The sequence below is a fragment of the Trematomus bernacchii genome, unplaced genomic scaffold (genome assembly GCF_902827165.1).
Source record: "Trematomus bernacchii unplaced genomic scaffold, fTreBer1.1, whole genome shotgun sequence".
In the NCBI taxonomy this organism is placed as follows: domain Eukaryota; kingdom Metazoa; phylum Chordata; class Actinopteri; order Perciformes; family Nototheniidae; genus Trematomus; species Trematomus bernacchii.
Genome location: NW_022987689.1, coordinates 4,563,102 through 4,583,568, shown reverse-complemented (window position 1 = coordinate 4,583,568; position 20,467 = coordinate 4,563,102). Strand labels below are relative to the sequence as shown.

The following is a 20,467-nucleotide window of genomic DNA, read 5'->3' as shown; positions in this document are numbered from 1 at the left end:
AGTATAAGCAGATAGCATCAGTAACCTCGTCAAAGATAGTTGTTCATTTCTGAAACATTCCTCCTCATGTATCTCATAGACACACTGAGATACATCTCTCTCTGTATCGGCTCATTTCTCTGTGACTTGATGTCAATTATTAATCTTCAATTCATAATGGCCTCCCCGGCACTGTTTTGATCATTCATACGAGCATATAGCTAAATATAAAAAAACAGTCATTAAATAATTGCAATGCAGGAAGCAACACAAAAAATGTAGAAAAAGATTCTGATTTAGACCTATGAGGTCAGTGGCTGAGTGAAGTGAATGTCTCACGCCGCAAAATCAGCACTTTTTGGCCCAAGATTTACGGCAGAGGAGCCTTGTGTTGTCTTGTTGCTGCCCCAGTTTCAAACAATCTGGAGGGAGCTTCGACAACATTATCCTCCCTCTGTCTCTCTTTCGCTCTCTATGGAGTTTTGTAGAGAGCTGCCAAATAAGTCCTATCTATCAAGGCAGTTTATTTTGTATACACATAGACACACTTATGCAACGTCAAACACTTACTAATAAGGCTGTTTTTGCTCTCATTGCCTGACTGTGTTCATGGTTAAAATATTGCATCATTACATCAGCTGAGACTTGCAGCTGTAATTGTTTGTAATTGTTACATTTGTATTGTGTTTGTGTACGTGTGTTTTCTGTCCCAATAACATGTCTTTATGTGCATATATGAAATCACAGGTCTACGTCCATATCCATACATCAATATTTCGTGTTTTCTCATATTTCAACCTTCCTGCCCCCCCGAGAATTCTGCCTTCCAATATATTATTATTAAAGCCTGTTTGTCTTGTCATAACAAAAAAACTGCAACGGGCTATTCAAGGTATTCACGTCTGTGAACTATTACCGAGAACTTTGCAGAAAAATGTGTCCCTTTGTTGGAAAGATAATTAAACTAGTTCCACAAGTTTGAAACAGTGATGTGGGACTTTTATTGACGTTATACTTAACTATTCTATCCTTTTATGAAGACAGAATTTCTCAGCTGACACTGTGTGCAGATTTAATATAAGATAACGAAAAGCATCAGCTGCCGTCCAGATATTTTAGTTTCTTTGTGTGTATTTAAGTTTAAAAAAAATTAAACATGCACCATTAATGCTACAAACTAGACTGTTCAAGCCAAGTTTCGATATATTTTAGAATCAAACAATTATATTGGAAAAATAATCCCTAACCGGGTTCTTAACTAAAGGCATCGTATCTTATTTCCATTACAGAAATAAATGCATACAACACAAAGAAAGAACAAAGAAAAGGCTTTGTCATGTTGGGTTCCTGTAATACTGTAACACTGTTTACTAAATGAAGTCAAACTCAACCCATAAACTGCATATAGTTCTTAATTGTTCAAGTCTTTTTCAAAGTCTTTCAGGAAGAACAATGCTTTAGTTTGCTCACACTGTTTAGTTAATGAAGCATTTTTTAGAGTAGTTGATGCTTTGATGAGGAACTAACTTGGGGTGATGTTACTGCTCACGGCTGAGGGGCAACAAGAAAGAGTTCATGTTTCGAAGTTCCTCTGTTTACGACTCAATTCTCTCACATTAACATGTATTCCTCAGACGAAAAACTGCATAAGGGTAGACCCAGAGGACATGTATAGAGCACAATAGAGCAGTGTGGTGTCAATTGATGCTTGTCATTTGATGCCTGTAGCAGACCACATGTCATGTGACAATAAAGCTTCATCAGTTAGGAAGTAACGTATACGAGTTCTTCCCAAAGTACCAGATACGAAATTGGTGTGCACACATTATAATTCTTTCTTTTCACAAATACATTGTGGGGAGCTTTCAGAGTGCCTAGTTTGCTTCATTGAAGCGTGACAAAGCATAGAAATGTTTCTGGCTTTCCCTGTTCTTCCATCCACTCAACAAGCCTCACAAGAATAGAAACAAGCCCAGGAGTTCAGAATGAAACCCGACTCAAAGTAAGCAAGTCAAGACTGAACAATCATCACCAAGTTTCAGGACTTTAGACATGCCAAGGCTGCCTTTGAGTTGGCACAGTCACTTCTCAAAGTTCTCTCCTATGCGTGCTACTATGTGGAGTAGATTTAGTAGACTGTCAGGGGTCAAGCTACTTACCATAATGTGCATTGGAGTCAAATAGAAAAGGATACAGAAGTCAGGTGAGGACAGTTATTTTATAGGGTATGATGATTTCTAAAAACAAAATGTCACCAGCATAGCAAGTCTTTAACCTTAAACATGGCTGTAGAGCTTTGGGAAGCCCAAGTACTCCGAGCGCTAGCCATTGGGGAGACATGCACCACCAACAAATACATTTGATGAGTGTTATTAAAAAACCCACTTGAAGTGCATTGAAGCACATCATTTGTATCTCAACATGGTATAGTCAATACTTCCAAACACTATTCTTTAAACCATGATGAATGACAGCAAAGTCTTGGTTCCCTTAACAAAAATATATAAATGATGCAACAAAGGGTAGCATGATAATGTTATTGGTGAATGTTTATATCATAAACCAAAGATGCAAATACTGAATTAAAAAAAGTTTCTCCAATCTAGTAAGATATAAAGCTACAGCAGATGCTCCAAATATTCCAATGAGAACAAAAAGGTAACAAGTTAATTTTCAATAAACTTTATTTAGTCCCATTTCCCCCCCAAATATGTTACATACAAAAGGTGATCGGAATTGAACATTTCCTTGTGTCAAGACTATAACATTTACACAATAAATAAAAAACATGTATAAATAAAAAAATAAATAAACAGGACATTATGTGCCAAAAAATAAAGACTCTTCTGAATTGGCAGATGGCTTTCACAATGTTGGGTTTTTGAAAACACATGTACGTAATACTTGCATTCCAGGTCACAGTTTTTAGGATACAACTCTGGGTTGAGAAAGCAATGTAAACCAAGAGGATTACAGTACAACAGAGTACAATGTTTTTTTTCCATAATAGATATTACTGGGATATATATACTTATGATACCAGTTGTTCTAAAAGCTTATACCAGGTAGTGAGTGTAGTGCTAATGGACTTACTTTTAAATTTTGCTTAAAGTATAAAAGTAAATGCCACCTGTAAAACCCATCTCTCAAATCTTGTTTGTATCCAGCTTGACATTCACAAAGGGTTGTTATTGCACTATACAGACATCCCTCAGAAAGGCACTTTTATCCCCCCTCCCCACCCTCATTTTCCAACCAGCAGTTTTGTTTACCAGCACATGTGTGGCACACACACACATCCACCTTCACCTTCTGTGAATTTAAAAATGAATCATTATAAAAAAAAAAAAACAAGAAAGAAAAGGCCTTTTGGTATCTTGTTAAAAACAAATAAAACAAGTGGGATTAAAATGTTTCGCTATCAAGATGAAGTTACTAAAAGAAAAAATAAGAGTGCAAAATTGTGTTGCTCCCAAAGCCCCTTTAGTATGCCGTGTACCACATCAGTGACATTTCTTTCTAACAACTATAACAAAAAGATAAAGTGATGTTGGATGCATCACCATCATCAAATAAGGCCAGGAATGTTACTTGTGCATGTGAGGTCAAGATGGTAGTGTGATCCTAGTTGGCTCTATGTTTCCTTTTTCTAAAACAAGAAAAAAAAAAATGAATGTGTGCACCATGGTCCGAACGGCCAGAATCCAACAGAGGGTAGGAGGCTCTCTTCCCAATCAAACAACAGTTCTTCCCAAAGCATCTTTCAGTGCTTGACAACAGTGCAAGTGACCTTGCTGCTAAAATACATTTAGAAAACGGAGCCTAAAAGAATTCCAGCTGCAATATTGTCCTTGTGCCATTGCAAGCTAATAAGACAAGTTTAGTGTTAAGATACCTTTGAGAAACCATGCCTGGATTATCTTCAATCAGGGGAAGCTGAAGGGTTGATTGTTGGCTTTGAAAGATCCAGCCAAGAAGCAATGGTTGTGAGTGAGGGTAGGTAATTGGGAGTTTGAATGTTAATTTAGGAATCTGCCTGTAAGGGATCCATCATATCAGGCCAGGTAGAAGTCTCTTATTCTAGGCATCAATACCTTCCAGCACAGGACAGCACAAACCCTCGAGGCAGATGCTGCATTGGGCAACCTCCTGACTGCTTGATGTTGATCAAGGTCAAACAATTTGAAAAATCAGCTGCCTAAACACCAGTTCAGAAAAGAATATATGCTCAAATCCTCAGAGTAGTCTTCCTTCCGTCAACTAAACAGACATCAGCTCGTCCTGGCATTGAGAAATTAAGTCAACCAGTCAGGCTGCCTAAAAGCGAGGTGTTAACCACTCAGATCGCCTCTAAGGCATCTGCCAGTTAGGCAGCCTGGGAGCCAATGAGCAGCGGTCTCAGGCATCAGCGTGGTGTTGGAGCAGCTGGACCACGTATCGCAGGCGGTGTCTCAGCTCTGCGGTGCAGCCCATCTCATTCAGCATGCTGAGGAGGTACGTGTACGAGACGCGCTCCCGGCTGATGTAGGTGAGCAGGTAGGCGTCATCTGAGGACTTGCACAGGATGATCTTGGTATGGTCAGCATAGAAATTAACCTGGAAGGATTTAAGAACAGAGCATAATGTAAGAACAAGAAATCCATAGTCAAATATAGTGGTTACCAATGTTGGTAAATGCTATTCTGGGTATAAGAAAAATCTAAGACTCAAAATAAATAATTAATTTATAGAATTAATGAGCTTTTTCAAACCTGTAGAGTGCCATTGTTGAAGAGCATGACAAGAGCATGGTCCGTCTTCACCCACTGGAGCAGGAAAGGAGGGCAACCCGATACTTTATCGTCACAATGCAGATCACCACCCTGAAGAAGGCATACAATGATTAGATCAGAGGATAGAGGATAACTATTGTCTAATTTTAATTAATTCATTACACAAAGTCTATCCAAAAAGTAATTGAGTATTTGTGGCTGAAGTCTTTTGGCTAAAATGAACCACTTTGCTCATACCTCCATAAGGTTCTGCTCCATGTAGTTGGCCATGAGCTCTACAATTTGTTTCTGGTTGCGAAGCTGCTCAGGTAGCGCAGTAGTGGGGAAGGTGAAGTGTTTGTTGTTGGGCAAGCAGTAGTGGACCGTCCTGGTTACAAAAGTGAAAGAAAATAAAGCATAAGTTACTTGAGACAATTCGAAAATTAAAAAGTCGATTTGAAATAATGAGGATGAGAAAACTGGTGTAGTTTGAACCAATATTGAACAATCTGTTACAGCACACTGTAATGTTTCCATAAGACGAAGTAAATACTGTAGCTCTAAAAAGGTACTTACTTGCGTTGGTCACAAAGACTGAGGCGTGTTCCCTCATTGAAGAGCACTCCGATGCTTTGGTTCGAGAGCTGGTAGCCAAAACCATACTTGTTTGAGTAGTCGACCCATTTTGTCACCCACAGGAAGGACTGGGGGCAGGACAAACAGGGTGGGTTCCTAGTGGCTGGAGAGATAAGAAATAAAGAGATTTAGGGACTATGGAAAAACAAAATGGCATATTTAAACCAATAGAGGACATTTTATGTGAAAGTCACCATTTAAAACGTTTTTTATGCCACAAATGTAACAAGGATTGCATCTTAAAAAGTGCGATTCAGATTTGCTGAAATGGCTGGGCAAGGTAAAGATATGGTTGATTAAACTGGATGTTTTTGCACGATTTCCAATTAAAGCAACCAAAAGTAAGATGGTTAAGCATTTCTTTTGGTGTGCAGTTATTGTGCTCTGAATGTCAGATGCAGAATGCTACTCAGACTTTACACTTATTGTCTTGTGTTTAGACATGTTGATCTGACTTGCCAAACAGTGATACAATGAGTGTTTTGTGCTCTCTTACCTGCAGGCATGGTAGCAAGGCAGCTGTTGAGAACTTTCAAGGCCGATTCAGAAACAGATGCTGGAGTCGGGATGTCTTCACACGCTGGAGAGAAAACAAAGTGTTAAAAAAATGTGTTGACAGATGAGAATTTTTATTTTTTTACAAAAAGCAATCAAAAAAGGCAACAAAGAAAAGCATTGCCGCTTACGTTCAGTGCTGCTGGCCGTTGTGCCCTTGAAGGAGTTAGAGAGTGACTTCCTGGATTCCTCCTCAGCAGGAGTGGGTTCCCGAGGCACGGGGCTGACCACGTGACCAATGGGACAAGGCACCTGAGTAGCAACAAAAGATAGACATGTATCACTCATTTGTAAGGGAAAACAAAACTGATAGTAAGAACAGAGGAAGGAAATAATGACCCCTAGAATAACCGCATGAGTTTTGTTAATACCTGAAACACGCTTAGCATTTGTGGGTCTATCGGCCAGAGATGTTACTTGTGTCTATATTCTGCTACAGCTATACTGTTGTTGCTTCACAGGTTTTATATGTGATAATGTTATGCATCTTGCTATCACACAGGGGTTAAACTACTTTAATGCCAGTTACCATAGGTGCTTTGAAAACATGCTGCAGTTTTTTTCATTTTTAATGTCAAGTTATCACAGAGGTGATTTTGTACTAATCTGGCAATTGGTTTGTAAGCCTGGGCGCATTTAAAAAAAGTCAATTACTTTTGACAACTACTTTGTGTTATCAGCGAATGCCTCCTGACTAACCTGGTTACTCTGCACATGCTCATTATCAAGCTGACAAAGAAACATTCACACCAAAGAGCAAACTATGAGTTCCTATTGGGCTCTATAAATAGCAACTAGACCAGCCTGAAAAGGGATTGGCCAACTGAGCTTCCTACTGCTGTGGCATTAGTCCAAGCTCTGGTTCTGAATCTTTTTTATAATGAATGCACAGCCTGTTCTAGGATTAATATTGTGTAGTAGAGAGAAAAAAGGAAAGGATGGATTTGACTATTTATCAAGTATGCAGTAACAGTTTCAGAAATTACAGACAAAAGCTGGCGTCGATAAGTGTAATTTGAAGGACTTCAGGGAAAGAAAAAAAGATAATTGATAAACAAAGCGTTAAAGCCAGAAAAGCAAAGATATATCCTTTCAAGAACAACGACTGATGTCTAAATAAAAAGCATAATTCACTGCATAAACAATATGGCTGCCCTATGTTCAGTCGGTCTAAGCTTTTCCTGTTTTCCGCCACACAATTAACATTTCCATTGCTGTGCCATTTAAAAAAAAGATAGCTCAACTGCTCAAATAAGCATGCTGCAAATATGTTAAGCTTGCTTCAAAACACTGAATCCAAAGCAATTATCAGACATAAGAGGTGCCATGGAATATTTATTTACTACTTCTGAGTCTTCATCAAGTTCCTGAAAGTAACTTTATGTAAAAAATAAAAATACAAAAAAGCCAACCTTTGCAGATATAGGACAAAACAAAATTATATTTACCTCATTGGGTCCCACTGTCTTGTAGCTGATCTGCCTGTTGATGGAACATTTTACGATGCCAGACACCAGCTTGGAAATGTCTTTGTCATCTTTTTCCTCTAATGGAATCTTCTCCACTGCAAAAAAGAAATTCCTTCATTGTAGACAAACATTTTAACTACAGGAACGATGCCTACGGTAGTTCTAACATGCTTGAAGGACACTAAATACAATCCAGTTATTCAAACATCAGTTCGCTTGAGACACAACCAGAGTATCAAAATGACATTGCATCTTACAACATTTTTTAACTATTCTGCTATTGTATCTGTAACTGCTGTGCTGCTGCTTACCTTTTGCCTTCTTCTTGCTAAAGAAGCTCTTCGCCATCTTAGTGAAGAATTTCTTGGCAGGGCTGGGTGGGTGGAGCTCTGGCACCATCACACAGCTGCTAGGGGGAAGTTTATCAGGGGTGAAACCCTAGAGGAAGAAAAAGGGCAGAGAGGATAAGGAGGCTGTAAGGAGGAACAAAGTGGTGATACGTCAAGCACCAACACGCGATATTCTGTTCTTGTTACAAGCACCATTCTCCACTCCCAAAAAAGCATTATGATCTTAATCCAATAGAAAAACATGTGACCATAAATGGATGAATGCATCCAATCCAGTTATTGTTCTATAAACAGACTAAATGAGCGTGAATCTTTACATACTTTGGTGAAAAATTCATGGTTGAGGATTTGATCCAGTGCGAGTCTGTCGCTGGGGTTTTTCTGCAGGATGCCTGAGATGAGTTTCTGTGCAGCGGGGGAAAGCGAGGAGGGCAGGTTGTACCGAACGTCTTTTATACATTTGTAGGTCTCCTTCAAGTCAAGTGTCTCAAAGGGTGGGTTGCCGCACATCAGTGTGTACCTGAAGGTGATAAAGCGAGGAAACCATTGGTCAACTCGAGATCATTCAGACCAATAAACATTCTTAGTGATTGGATAGAATGTCTTCATTCTCACACTGACTAAGATGAAACAAAAATGTTATATTGCACATGACAGGAGCATATAACTTACATGACGCATCCGAGGGACCAAACATCGGACTCTGTGCCGTGGCCCTGTCTGTTGAGCACCTCAGGGGCCAAGTAGTTGGGAGTCCCACAGATTGTTCTGAGGAAAACAAGTACACGACAGATGTTAGCTGCATCAAACTATTTTCTCCTCTGAAGATGCATCATGCAGACAATGAAATGGTGGTTGCCACTCATTCTTCTGGCATTCCACAGGAAGGTGTCAAACTGGTATGGAAACTCTGCTCTAAGCGCTACATTCAACTGCCACCTGGAAACCGGTTTAGTTAGGGACTTACTGGAGGGGGGGGGCGGGGGGGAGGAAGCTGACAATGGTTTGTGGTTATTCAAGCCTAAAAAAGATTTCTAAGAATGTAATGTTATCTTTGGGTTATATTTATGTACGTGAACCACGCATGACATTTAAATGAGTTCAACTTCATAAATCTAAACTAAAACGTGAAAAATAAATCCCCAAAGCCATGTTGAATTTTGAAATCTGTCATTTGAGCCTTCAAAAATACGCAACTACTTAAAAATAGTAGCTAGCAGTTAAAAATTCATACTTTTTCCTCTGCTCGGCTGTCTCCAGTTTAGCAGCGAGACCAAAATCTCCCAGCCGCAGCTCCATGTTCTCGTTGACAAAGAAGTTGCCTGAAAAAAGACAAAAACATTCGTCCAGTCAGCATTCCAGATATACCATGTGGCTGCCCAAAGTCACAGCAGATTCCTGGGATGCTTGCTGTGTGCGTACATCGCTTTGTCATATGTTCACATACCTAGTTTGAGATCTCTGTGTAGGATCCCTCTGCTGTGGAGGTACTTTAGGCCAGATATGATCTGTCTGAGGTAATATCGCACTTCTGGCTCTGTGAGCGTGTGTCTTGCCTTCCAAATGTGTGCTAGAGACTGCAGAGACAGAGCAATGAAGGAAATGTCAACCATGCTTTCGTCACTGGGACTGTACAACACTGCTGCATAAACACCACACAGTCGCAGGATAATGATTAAGATTAGGATTAGGATGATTGTGCTTTGTATACTTTAACCCAGGTTACATACATAAGTGTGTAGGGGCTCTATTGTGTCACTGAGCAATGATACAAAGAAAAAACACATGCAGGCTGCTCACACTGTTGTAGAAATGTTTGAAGTATTACCTTCCGACTGCAGAGCTCCAAGAATATGTAGATGTTATCTTGGTCTTCAAAATGATGGGAGAATTTCACCACATGTTTGTGCGACAGGGTTTTGTGGAGCTCGATCTCATTTGTGATCTGTTAAAAAGGTGACATCAGTCAGTCTGTGAGCTCAAAGCAATTCAGATATTAAATTCAGGTAATGATTAGGCCTCTATGAATACTGAGACAAACAAGCCGAGGCACACCTTGTCCCTTTGGTGTGGTTTGGAAACCCTGCTCTGTGGAATCACCTTCACGGCATACATTTTGTTGCTGGAGAGATCGGTCATCTCATAGCATCGAGCAAAGCCACCCTTGGGGGAGACAAAAAAAAAGGATGATCAGTTGAGAAAAGCAGCAGGTTAAAAACCTGCACTGGCCATAAATAACCTGCCTCAATGGCGATCAATAGCTGTACAGCAATCAAAACTATCAAAAGGATTAAGCCAATGCATGGTTGGGGGGGGGGGGGGGGGGGTTCGGTGTAATGAATTACAAAGAAAACAAGACAGGTTTATATGTATACACATGCATGATTTTGTAATCAAGATAATTAATGCATCTTTCGTTGCCTTGGATGTTCTCATGCCTCCAAAAACCGACATTCAGCACTGATTTGTTAACTGCTGTTTAACAACGCATTTTTCTAGATGCAACCAAGACTACATGCTTGAGGACGTGAAGGATGGGGTAGACAGAGCTGCTGCATTCATTAACTGTGAAATTGACGGAGACTTTTCCAGCTCTGCGGCAGGAGGCAGCGGAGGAACACAGATTTGGCTGGCTGCCCGACAGCGTATCGATGACGAGCAACATGTTGATACAGGATTTCCATTCATACATGGAACATACGTCTCAAATCATTAAAGATGCGATGGTATTGTGAGAGGAGAGATGCCTAGTCAGACAGGCACATTATTGGGTTAACAGTCGCCTGAGATGTCATTCAAATAAGCGGATTCTGGCGTATAATTATTGGCTTTTATAGAATGTGTTGCCAATCATGTTTGCGCACATGAGCGGCACACCTTGCGCCGGATTCATTCAGCAAAGATTCGCACAGCAGGGAGAGATTGGCCTAATCCACCGCGAGGTAATTTAGTATTCCCGCATTAGTGTCACACCTGAAGATGATTAATAATGAAGACAACTACCGTATCGACCTTTAATAGCGATTCTCTCATAACAATTCTAGATCAATGTTTCGCCTCGGGTAAGACGCCTCTAAACATATCTGTGGTGAAGCGAGACAGACACATGAAACAGTTAAATCTTCGTACCTTTCCCAAAAGCTTCCCTTTACTGTATGATCTTCCCGTTTTGGAGTCTGTCACCACCTGGGCCAGCTCCGGTTTGGTTTGTTCGGGTTTATTCCTGCTGGCTTTCACCGGGGCAGAGGATTGTTGGGGTCCACGCTCCGGAGCAGGCTTAAATAAATCAGCATTCATGGCGTGGCACGAAATATGCTGCGCCGCGGTGAAACAACCGGTATCCATTTCACACGGTGGCGTAAATAATAAGTTTGTATTAAGTTCCCTATCGATCGTTTTATCGGTAGTTGGTCTGGTGCGTAAAGTATCATCCACCTCGTCCAACTGTATCCATCTGGCGTCTCTGGGCACGGCGCTCTGAGTTTATATAGGCGAGCAGCGACGTCACTGAGAGGGGCGGGGCGAGCTGCTGCACTGGTGGAGAAAGTCCAGACGGTTTGCTCAGACACAATCTCAATAAAAAAAAAATAACATGATCCGGTATGTAAGAAAAATATGAATGAAACAGTTTATTTGAAAGTTTAATGAATGTTGGTGATCATGTGTCAGTGACGCCGCGCGTAAGGACAATGACACGCTGTAACCCGAGCAGGGGGGGTGTTCCACTCTATGCCAGGTTTAATCTGAAACTCAGTTTACTGAATGGTTGCCTAGGACAGTGTGATGATGCACATGGGACCCATCTAAGGGTATTTTATTCTTATTCTAATTACTTTTTTTTTTAAATTAATCTTCGGTGATATACCTGAGCTTTGAAATGCCATATTTTTGTTTAAATTGTGCAATTAATAGTTTATCAAGCTTGGTATTGTTCTGGCTTTATTACTAAAAGTATTATCTATGAAATAATGAGATTTCTGCGCCATAAAATGAATTTTGATTGATGACTTCCAGTTCACAACATACGCTCATGCATCTCTGGGACATTACAATGTCATGTTGCAAATTGGTTAGCATACTAGCCATACTACCATGGAAATACTACAACAGCTGATGTAAGTACTCCCACCTGTAGGTCCAACATATCTGTGACTCACAAATATCGTCAAAAAATACTGTCATGAGCCTTTATTTAATCAAGGGAAACTCCAGGAAGAGAAAAGACGTGGTTTCTGCCAAAACATTCAGAATCATAGAAAATATAAAAAAATAATTTCTACATTGGCTGCGTTTATGTGTGTGTATAATCCCAGAGGAAACTCATGCGAACTAGTGATCGCAGCTGCCACCTGGTGGACGAAACGTGCAGATTGCTGGCTCATGCACTGCAAAACCTTATATGTATATAAATAATTTTAAACAAAATGTAGTCACTAGTCTACATCCTGTGACTGTCTATAGAGACAGGACAAGTCATGTTCCAGTTAATGCTCTACTGCATTACAAGCAAACCAAGTTAACATTTGTCAAACAGATTCTGGAACATTGCTTATCCTATCATGTTCTTTAAAAAATAAAGGGTTTAAGATTATGTTTAATGAGTCGTTGTCTTAAACTAAAATCACCTTGTCTGTGAGCAGGAAGGCCTCTGTGAAGGAATATCTCAATTATGACTACACAAAAATGTAACCATTCAGCCAAGATGGATCACATGCATAGTGTTTATGCAATCTTATGTCAAATAAAACAGATTCAAATATTATGAGCTCAAAAACTAGAAGAGAAAGCAGACGCAAAGTAGACCCAGTTCCAAGATCTGTATTTGTGAGAACATTTTGAACAACCTGAGGGCGAGCAACAACACGTGCAAGACAATGAAGCCAAAGTAAAATCAAAGTAATCAATAAACATTTTAGACATTCACAAACATTGGAAAGAAATAGGAAACTCCAATAGTGCTTCTGTAATAGGTTTAAAGTAGCTATCAGTCCACACCATGAAAATGCAACAGTAACATTAATTAATGAAAATAGAACGTGTTTTAGAGCATTTTATTATGCAACAGGAATGGGTAAAATACATTAAGACGCCAAACACAGACCTATGCATTTATGTTTCCTATTACACTAGATTGATATGTAAGCAGTACTGTCCTTGCCGGTTTCATTTGAAATATTTTTGGAATGACAACAAATTAAATGTGCATATGAAGAAGACAAGACAGAGGTCGAAGGAGCCATCTTGTTGTGTTCATTAAAGGAATATGAGCATGACTTTGGCAAATGTAGGCTACACTTTTAAATATCAGCTCAGTTTAGCTGCACAGGAACAAAATTAAGGTTTGACTTTACACAACACTTCTCACATGTTTTATTTACCATGGTCCAATCAAAATTTAGAATTACTAACACATATTAATCTAAAGAAAAACAACTTCATTGTGGTCCTTCAACACAAACAAATCTGTTTTCATTTGTATGACTATCAGGCGATTGGTGGACTGATTTTAAAAGCCAGGCTAAAAATGTGACAATCCAGAGCTTGGACATTATTCCCAAACCCTATGTATGAGCTGTACACTTTTAGTTTTTGTTGAAATATGATTGATATATTTGACTTCACTCCATAAAATGTAATATTCAAGTCATGTCAGGTGCATCCCTGGCAGCTCTCACTTGGTCCTGCTATGGAAATGCATTGAATCATTTCAGAAGTCCATCATGTCTTCTCCGCCTCCTCCTCCTCGAACTTTCTTCTCTTGACTCTCTGACCAGGCTTTGTTGATGGTTCTCTTCATTTCATCATCTCCATCTGAGTAAATCTTCTTCAGCATAGTCATCAGGCCATCGCTGGGGTCTGCATTCGCTTCAACATTGGGTTTACTGTACATGGACAATAGTATAACAGTTGTTATGTGTTAATCAGAATAGCAGGAGTTTCCATCATGTAGCCTGCACCCTTGCTACATTGTATACAGTGACACCTGGCTGAGAGATGTGGTACTGCACTGCAGAGGTGTATGAGATTATGTCATTTCTTACACTGCTTTTGCCAATATGTCCTTAGCTATTCACAACACATTGCAACAGGAATTAGAAGTGGTATTAATCACACATGTCATCATATATATTGTACAATACCTTTCACAAATTAACTAATTGGAAGCATGCAGTGGCCTTATGTCACCTAATTTGTGCAAATCACTTGAACTAAAAGTAACCAATTTCCATTTCTCTTTTAACTTACTCTTTGTCTTTTGTCTGCTTTTCCGCCTTAGTTAGGCACTCCCAATTCTGTGTTGTTTGCTTCTTGCACATGAGCAGGAGCATGTCTGTTTTTATCTGTTGAACGGGAAAAAGAGGGTTAAAGGAATTTCAAAAGACATTTTGCTATTCTATTTCCCCCCCCCGAGAAGTAAACAGGTGCAAGTCAACACTGAGCCTCAATTCAGCAGTTGTCAGGAAAAGGGACGACTATGTTTCTTTGATTTTGCTGAATCTGCAAAAAAGATTTAACTATTGTACTTTGCCCAAAGAAACAAAAAAATAATAATTCTATGTAGTAAATAAGTACGTTTTAATTCTACTTTCTGCTTTATAGTGGACACACTGTTTATGTAGTTTAAGCAAACACAAAGGAAAACATCTTATTTTTCCTATTTCTCATTTAGACAAAAGTGTCGTTACAGGTTGTAGTGTGATTGTATGTAAAGCGTCTTTGAGCATTAGGAAAAGCGCTATACAAATCCCATATATTATTATTATTAGTGTAACTCTATTATACATACTCTATTCCGTTAATTAATGAATATAGGCTTTATTCACCTTTTTGTAGCTGTCCTTCTCATTGATTGGACATAACATGTTGAGCATTGTCATCTGATGGTTTTTCCCATCGAGATCCTTTACCAACACCGAAAATGACCTGCAAAATAAAAGATAGGAAAATGCAATTAATTGTATGTTGTATTAGTGTGTAGTATGTTGTATGCATTAGTATGTATGGTTGGCATATGATGTGTATATATACTGTATAATACGTTGGCCCTTTACTGTACCTTTCTGTAAAGCTGACCTCTACATTCTCTGGTGGGATTTTGTGCAAATCCTTCATTGTAAGGTAGATTTTGACAAATTTGTCTGACTGGTCCCATGCTGTATAAAAGAGGCAAAAGAGGCAACATTTTAACTTTTGCACTTTCTCACAAATGAGTGGTTGTCTTACTAAAAGGCACCGTACCATAGTTGGTGATCTTGACTGTGTACGCTGCTTTGGAGGCAGCAGTTGGGTCTGCCTCTCTTTTGTCTTGTTTCTCCTTCTGTTGTCTTTTCACTGCGAGCTCCTTCTCCACCTTCTTCTGCTCCTGCTGTAGCAGCTCCTGCACTCTCTTCCTCTCCGCCTTCTCCAGGAGCGACCCCAGCTCCACCAAATCCGCCTCCAACTGGTTGATCTGTATTGGGGAAAGAATTAGACCACTGACCAATTCATATCTCATAAAAATATATATTCTTTTGATGTGTCGAAGAATGTTTCTCCATGGATTTATCAATTTGTCACGTCATATCTTAAATGAAAAATAGTCAATATATGCTTCAAAGAGGTTGTACAAAGGATCCACTGTATATAGAATAATTAAGGTGTTTTTTCTCCCTGGACCTATGACACTGTATCAGCGAAAAACACATTTGTTGATGTTGTAAATACGTCTTTCTGCCCGAATATTAGATCATGCAAATCATCCGGATACTGGTAATGTAAAATTGGATCCTCAAGCGCCATTCACAATAGCACGTCTCATAGTAAATGTGTTATTTTGCAAAATGGGTTGATTGTAAGAGCGAGTGCTCTAACACTACACATAAAGAATATAACTTTTATACCGGTAGTCATGATAGGAATCCTAACCAAGTAATGATTTGATCAGATAGCGTTGGTAGAATGTTCTGGTAACAATACTCCAGTCATAGCTAGCCTCCTGCTAGCTAGCTGGCTAACTTTCTGAAACATGCCGCCCGTCAGGACAAAGTATTGTTATTATAATTGCAAGTAACATGACACATTTGTGCAAGTTATTGTTAAAATTTGCAAATTGCTTAACAACAGATAAAAGGCGAAACGACTTTACCGGGTCGCAGTAGTTTGCTTACTAGTTCCTAAATAAAATAACGCTAGCTAACGTAGCATTGTATTTTACAGGAGTCATATAACATATATATAGCTTATCCCAGGAATCTCAGTTAGAAAATGACACACTAACTCTTTGTTTTTCTTGTCGGTGCATACAAAACTGATTAAAACATGCTGTTCACCTGTTCAGTAAGATCCATTTAGGCTTTATCAGTTATGCTAGCTAAGTTGAAAGTGTCCTCTTCCAGCCTGCAGTGCTCTCCTTCTTCTTCGTCTTTTGGTAGGTAGCCTTTACAAGCTGCTGCCACCTACTGGGCCGGAGTGTTGGCATTCATAACATTTACAATTTCAAAGGTCCCCTATTATATTGTTTTTCATTACTTTATTATAGGTCTCAGTTATATAAAAAATATGTCTCTGAAGTGTTTGGCTCCAAATACCAAACAGATCATGCATTGACAGGTTTTTATATAAATGGATCAGCACAAAAAGTGAGCGAATTTTTTTTTCTTGAAACTTTCAGAATCTCTTTACACAGTGGGGACACATGTTTATGTATAGGACAGGAAATAAGTGGATTTTGCACAATAGGTGACCTTTAATGAGTGTCACCAAATGCTCTTCGAAGTAATGACATGGCTATACTTCTTTTTATGCCTTAGATTGATGCAAAGTCTTCAATTTAATTCCATGTATCAATTACTTTGCATCAAAACGTTTATACTATTTAACTCATACACAATTGTACAGTTTGATTTATCATATTTAAAATTAAAGGTTGTGGCTCAATGCAATATCATTGGAATCTTGAAATGTAATATTAAACAGTCTTGTCCAAGGGGAAGAGAATTATAGTTTTCCCCATAACACATGGCTACTTATACTCCTTCAATACAAACTAAGACACATGTGAAAAAGGTTATTAATGTACAATAATATTTATTCATCAGGTATTTTTCAAGTTACAAGAACAGTTACCTCTTTGGAGGGTTTCATTTGAACTCTTTAAATATAATATATGTTGTCGTTTTTTCTTATTAGAAGGAAAACCAATTCCCTGATAGGGGAACAACTAATCAGAGAAAAGGAAGATATTTAGGAAAGCCACTGCATTTACAAAGATTGGAAATGTGCTCTAGTCATCTGAGTGGATTCACTTTATAGCTTAACAACTTCCAGGCTTTGATCAATACCTCCAAAGAGTCCAAACACTAAAAGGTCAAATCACATTTGTGTTGAATGCTAAAGTCCTGCTCTCCTGACAATAAACAATAAAACAGCTTGCTTTTCATGATCCAATTTGACTGTAGTGTCCAAAGGATCCCCAGTCACCACCTAGCCCTCATAATCCCAGACATCTGGCTGTGGTCAGCTAAGTCACGGAAGACGATTCGGCTCAGTCGCCACCTCCGTTTCACTCCCCGAGGTCTGGAAGTCATCACACATCGGTTGCGTATTCTGACAGGGCAGCTGTCCCTAGGTAATGCTGCAATTTCTTTATCTGCCACTTCCTGCAACAATTTTTTTAAAGTTTAGTAATTCAATGTGCATTTATACATTTTCAAAAATCTTCACTAATGATCACAACATATTTGATTATGATGAACTGATAAAAAAAGTGATAAAAAGTTACAGTTTAACTATATATTGCTTTGTACCTGGAGTTCTTTTGGTAGGATGGTGTTCTTCCTCAATGCATTGATCCGCAGCCTCTCATCAGCAAAGTCAAATGCCATCTGTCTTCTCTTGACGTCCCTCAGCATCCTCCAGTTAACATAGTAACCCCTCACCTGCTCCACCGTCCCCCAGCAGCTCCTCAGGGCCTACACAGTGTTACAGAAGATGTTATTAGCAGTTATGTTATGCCTTTGGGTAACACACACAGAGATAATGGCCCAAACTGAGTTTCTTTGAAGATCCAAGTCTTAAGGTACAGGCTGTTCATACATTTTATTTTTGCAAAGATTGAAAACCCTAGCTGATGTCTTAATAGAGAACCGCAGTGACACGTCCTAAAACCCGGAAGTAAACTTAGTAAAATAGCTCTAAATAAGGTCTGTGGTTGACACACATTTAAGAGACGGATCACGTTTTGTTCAGCCGGATAATATCCACATGTCTACCCTACTTTTATAATTTTATAATCATAAATCTAATCGATAGATTTATGATTAGAAAATTAATCTATCGATTAGATTTATGATTATAAAATTATAAAAGTAGGGTAGACATGTGGATATTATCCGGCTATAGAGTGGTGCAGGGATGACGTATTTATCCGGAAGTAAGCTGCGCATGGGTTCCCTCAACAAAAAAGCAATTGGATCTCTCCATAGGATTTTGGAAAATAGCTCGAAATAAGGTCTGTGGAAAACGAACCTGTTTGATAAATGCACGTTTTGTTCAGCCGGATAATATCCACATGTCTACCCTACTTTTATAATTTTCGAATCATAAATCTAATCACCAGAAGCAAAATGCTAACGTTATGCTATAAACGAACTACAGCAGGGTCGCACGACTTCAACGTCACGCCAACTTAAGATCGATATTCAAAAATGCAGATTCAAAATTGTACAAGTTGAAGCGTTTGTTTTAACAGTTTGCAAGAGCGCAGGTACTTGCTTTCAAGCAGAACAGGGGCAAACAAATTTAGCGGGAGTGTTTACGTGTTCGGCGTAATGACGTACAACGTCCTCGACAACTTATGTAGTCCTATTCAGCCACTTGTTAACAACCATCGTTTTTCAGACACGTAAAGTCTTCAAAAATCACCAGTGGGGTCACTGCTGATGTATTTAATGTCGTAGAACAAAACGTGATCTGTCTCTTAAATTTGTGTCAACCACAGACCTTATTTACAGCTGTTTTCCAAAATCCTATGGAGAAATTCCATTGACTCTGAGCCGAGGGAACCGGTAGTGGTAAAATGCTAACTCACTTCCGGGTTTTAGGACTCGTCACTGCACCACTCTATAGTGAAGATTTATTTACATAGAGATAAAATGAGGGCAGCCCCACCATCTCACAAAAATCCATATTTAAAGGCTGGCCATTTGGATTCCTCTTAACTGTTATGTGTTACAGACATGTAAAGAGCCAGCATGGGCTCAGGGACTCACACAATATCACCTTGTCCCTAATCCTTGTTGCAGCATAAATCCGTTCTTTATGTTGCCATCTAGCTATCAAATATTACCAATATTGACGTACAAGATGCCAGACAGAGAGTTGCAAAAATATATATATAATCCTATAATATCACTTTATCAAATAAAATAAAACAAAAAACAGGCAAAACTGATTAGATTTTTGCAGTCTATTAGCTTACATCTATCATATTGGCAATTTGATAACTATGTTCAATCAACCAACTTTTTGAATGGGGGGGGGGGGGGGGGGGGGGGGGGTCGTCTCATTGTAAATAGAACAAGTTATAGTCCTCTACTAGTGCTTTACATTTCATTAGGAAAATACGTGTTTGTTTGTCTATTTGTTACCCACTTCTATTAAGGACCCTTTATAAAAGCAAGATTGTTTTTGATCATTGAAAAACATGAACTATATCGTAGCCTCTGATTTACCTTAATTCTTGGCGTATTCCAACCCGACTTGAGTGCTTATAACTACAAACATGTTTCCCCCTCAGGGCTGTCCCTATGCACTAACATTTTAATTTAAAAATGAATAGAGACTCCTTTTTGAAAGTTTCTAAATGGTTGGATATGTGCTTCAGTCGTTCACCTTCATCGACAGACTGACATATGCGTGTGTCGTAACTTGGTAAGGATATCAACACACCGTTAGCTTCAAACATGATTAAACATCTATTTCACGAGTTTTGTTTGTGGCAAGAAAATAAAAGCGTTACCTTTAACCCGAATCATTCAAACAATGATCTTGCTTTGAGATATTACGTAGTTATTTAGAAACCCTATAAAAGTCGTGTGTCCCTTAACAGTCCAACTAGCCACGAAGCTATCGTCAGAGAGCTAGCAGATAATACTGAAAAGCTGCTTTCGCCACCTTTCTGTCATACATTGGCAATGCAGTCTTATAGACAACTGTTATACCACAACATACAGCATTATAAAAATGAAGTTACCTGCTTTGGGGCGCAGACTGAGGAATAAAGGGCATTTAACCCTAAACATGCTATCCTGTGGGCTGCCATATTGGATGATTTTGCTCTGCAAAACCACCGAAGGAGGATGATTACACACTGACAATATCGCCACCTATTGATCAGGAGTGTGCAATGACACATGGAAACCTGATGGAAACACATCTATGAGTTTTGTGGATCAATCTCTTATCCACCTTTACCAAAACTTTGCAAACTGGCAGCTTATGATTTGTAACTGATATGTGGGTCACATCATCACGAATGATTTTGATGATGATTTGCAGCACCTGTCTTGTCTTGTTTATTATGGATAGAATTAACCATACATTGACTGTCTTGCACTCAATACACTGATGTGTACAAATGAGCCCTTGTTAAAGCTTAAAGCTTACTGCTCTCCACATACATTACAGCCTGGGTATTGTGCAGCTATAGTAAGCAAAAAAAAGCTTCCAGGTGGCATTTCATTCAGAA

General features: G+C 39.1%; 3 protein-coding genes across 3 annotated transcripts; all 3 read right to left on the bottom strand.

Moving 5' to 3' along the window:
• Positions 1–2,645: 2,645 nt before the first annotated feature.
• plk3 (polo-like kinase 3 (Drosophila)) lies at positions 2,646–11,206 on the bottom strand. Its single transcript, XM_034137772.1, has 15 exons — positions 10,870–11,206; positions 9,796–9,903; positions 9,569–9,685; positions 9,188–9,317; positions 8,975–9,062; positions 8,413–8,508; positions 8,062–8,260; positions 7,702–7,828; positions 7,370–7,485; positions 6,053–6,173; positions 5,863–5,946; positions 5,307–5,469; positions 4,989–5,118; positions 4,731–4,841; positions 2,646–4,575 (listed from the first exon to the last, which is right to left on the bottom strand). Exons 1-15 carry the CDS (start codon positions 11,083–11,085, stop codon positions 4,378–4,380), a joined length of 2,004 nt encoding a protein of 667 aa, XP_033993663.1. The 5' UTR covers positions 11,086–11,206; the 3' UTR covers positions 2,646–4,377.
• A 1,336-nt stretch (positions 11,207–12,542) lies between these two features.
• cacybp (calcyclin binding protein) lies at positions 12,543–16,162 on the bottom strand. Its single transcript, XM_034138141.1, has 6 exons — positions 16,050–16,162; positions 14,980–15,190; positions 14,798–14,894; positions 14,565–14,664; positions 13,987–14,081; positions 12,543–13,622 (listed from the first exon to the last, which is right to left on the bottom strand). Exons 1-6 carry the CDS (start codon positions 16,065–16,067, stop codon positions 13,448–13,450), a joined length of 696 nt encoding a protein of 231 aa, XP_033994032.1. The 5' UTR covers positions 16,068–16,162; the 3' UTR covers positions 12,543–13,447.
• A 624-nt stretch (positions 16,163–16,786) lies between these two features.
• mrps14 (mitochondrial ribosomal protein S14) lies at positions 16,787–20,084 on the bottom strand. Its single transcript, XM_034137866.1, has 3 exons — positions 19,973–20,084; positions 17,526–17,690; positions 16,787–17,378 (listed from the first exon to the last, which is right to left on the bottom strand). Exons 1-3 carry the CDS (start codon positions 20,039–20,041, stop codon positions 17,196–17,198), a joined length of 417 nt encoding a protein of 138 aa, XP_033993757.1. The 5' UTR covers positions 20,042–20,084; the 3' UTR covers positions 16,787–17,195.
• Between the last annotated feature and the right edge of the window lie 383 nt (positions 20,085–20,467).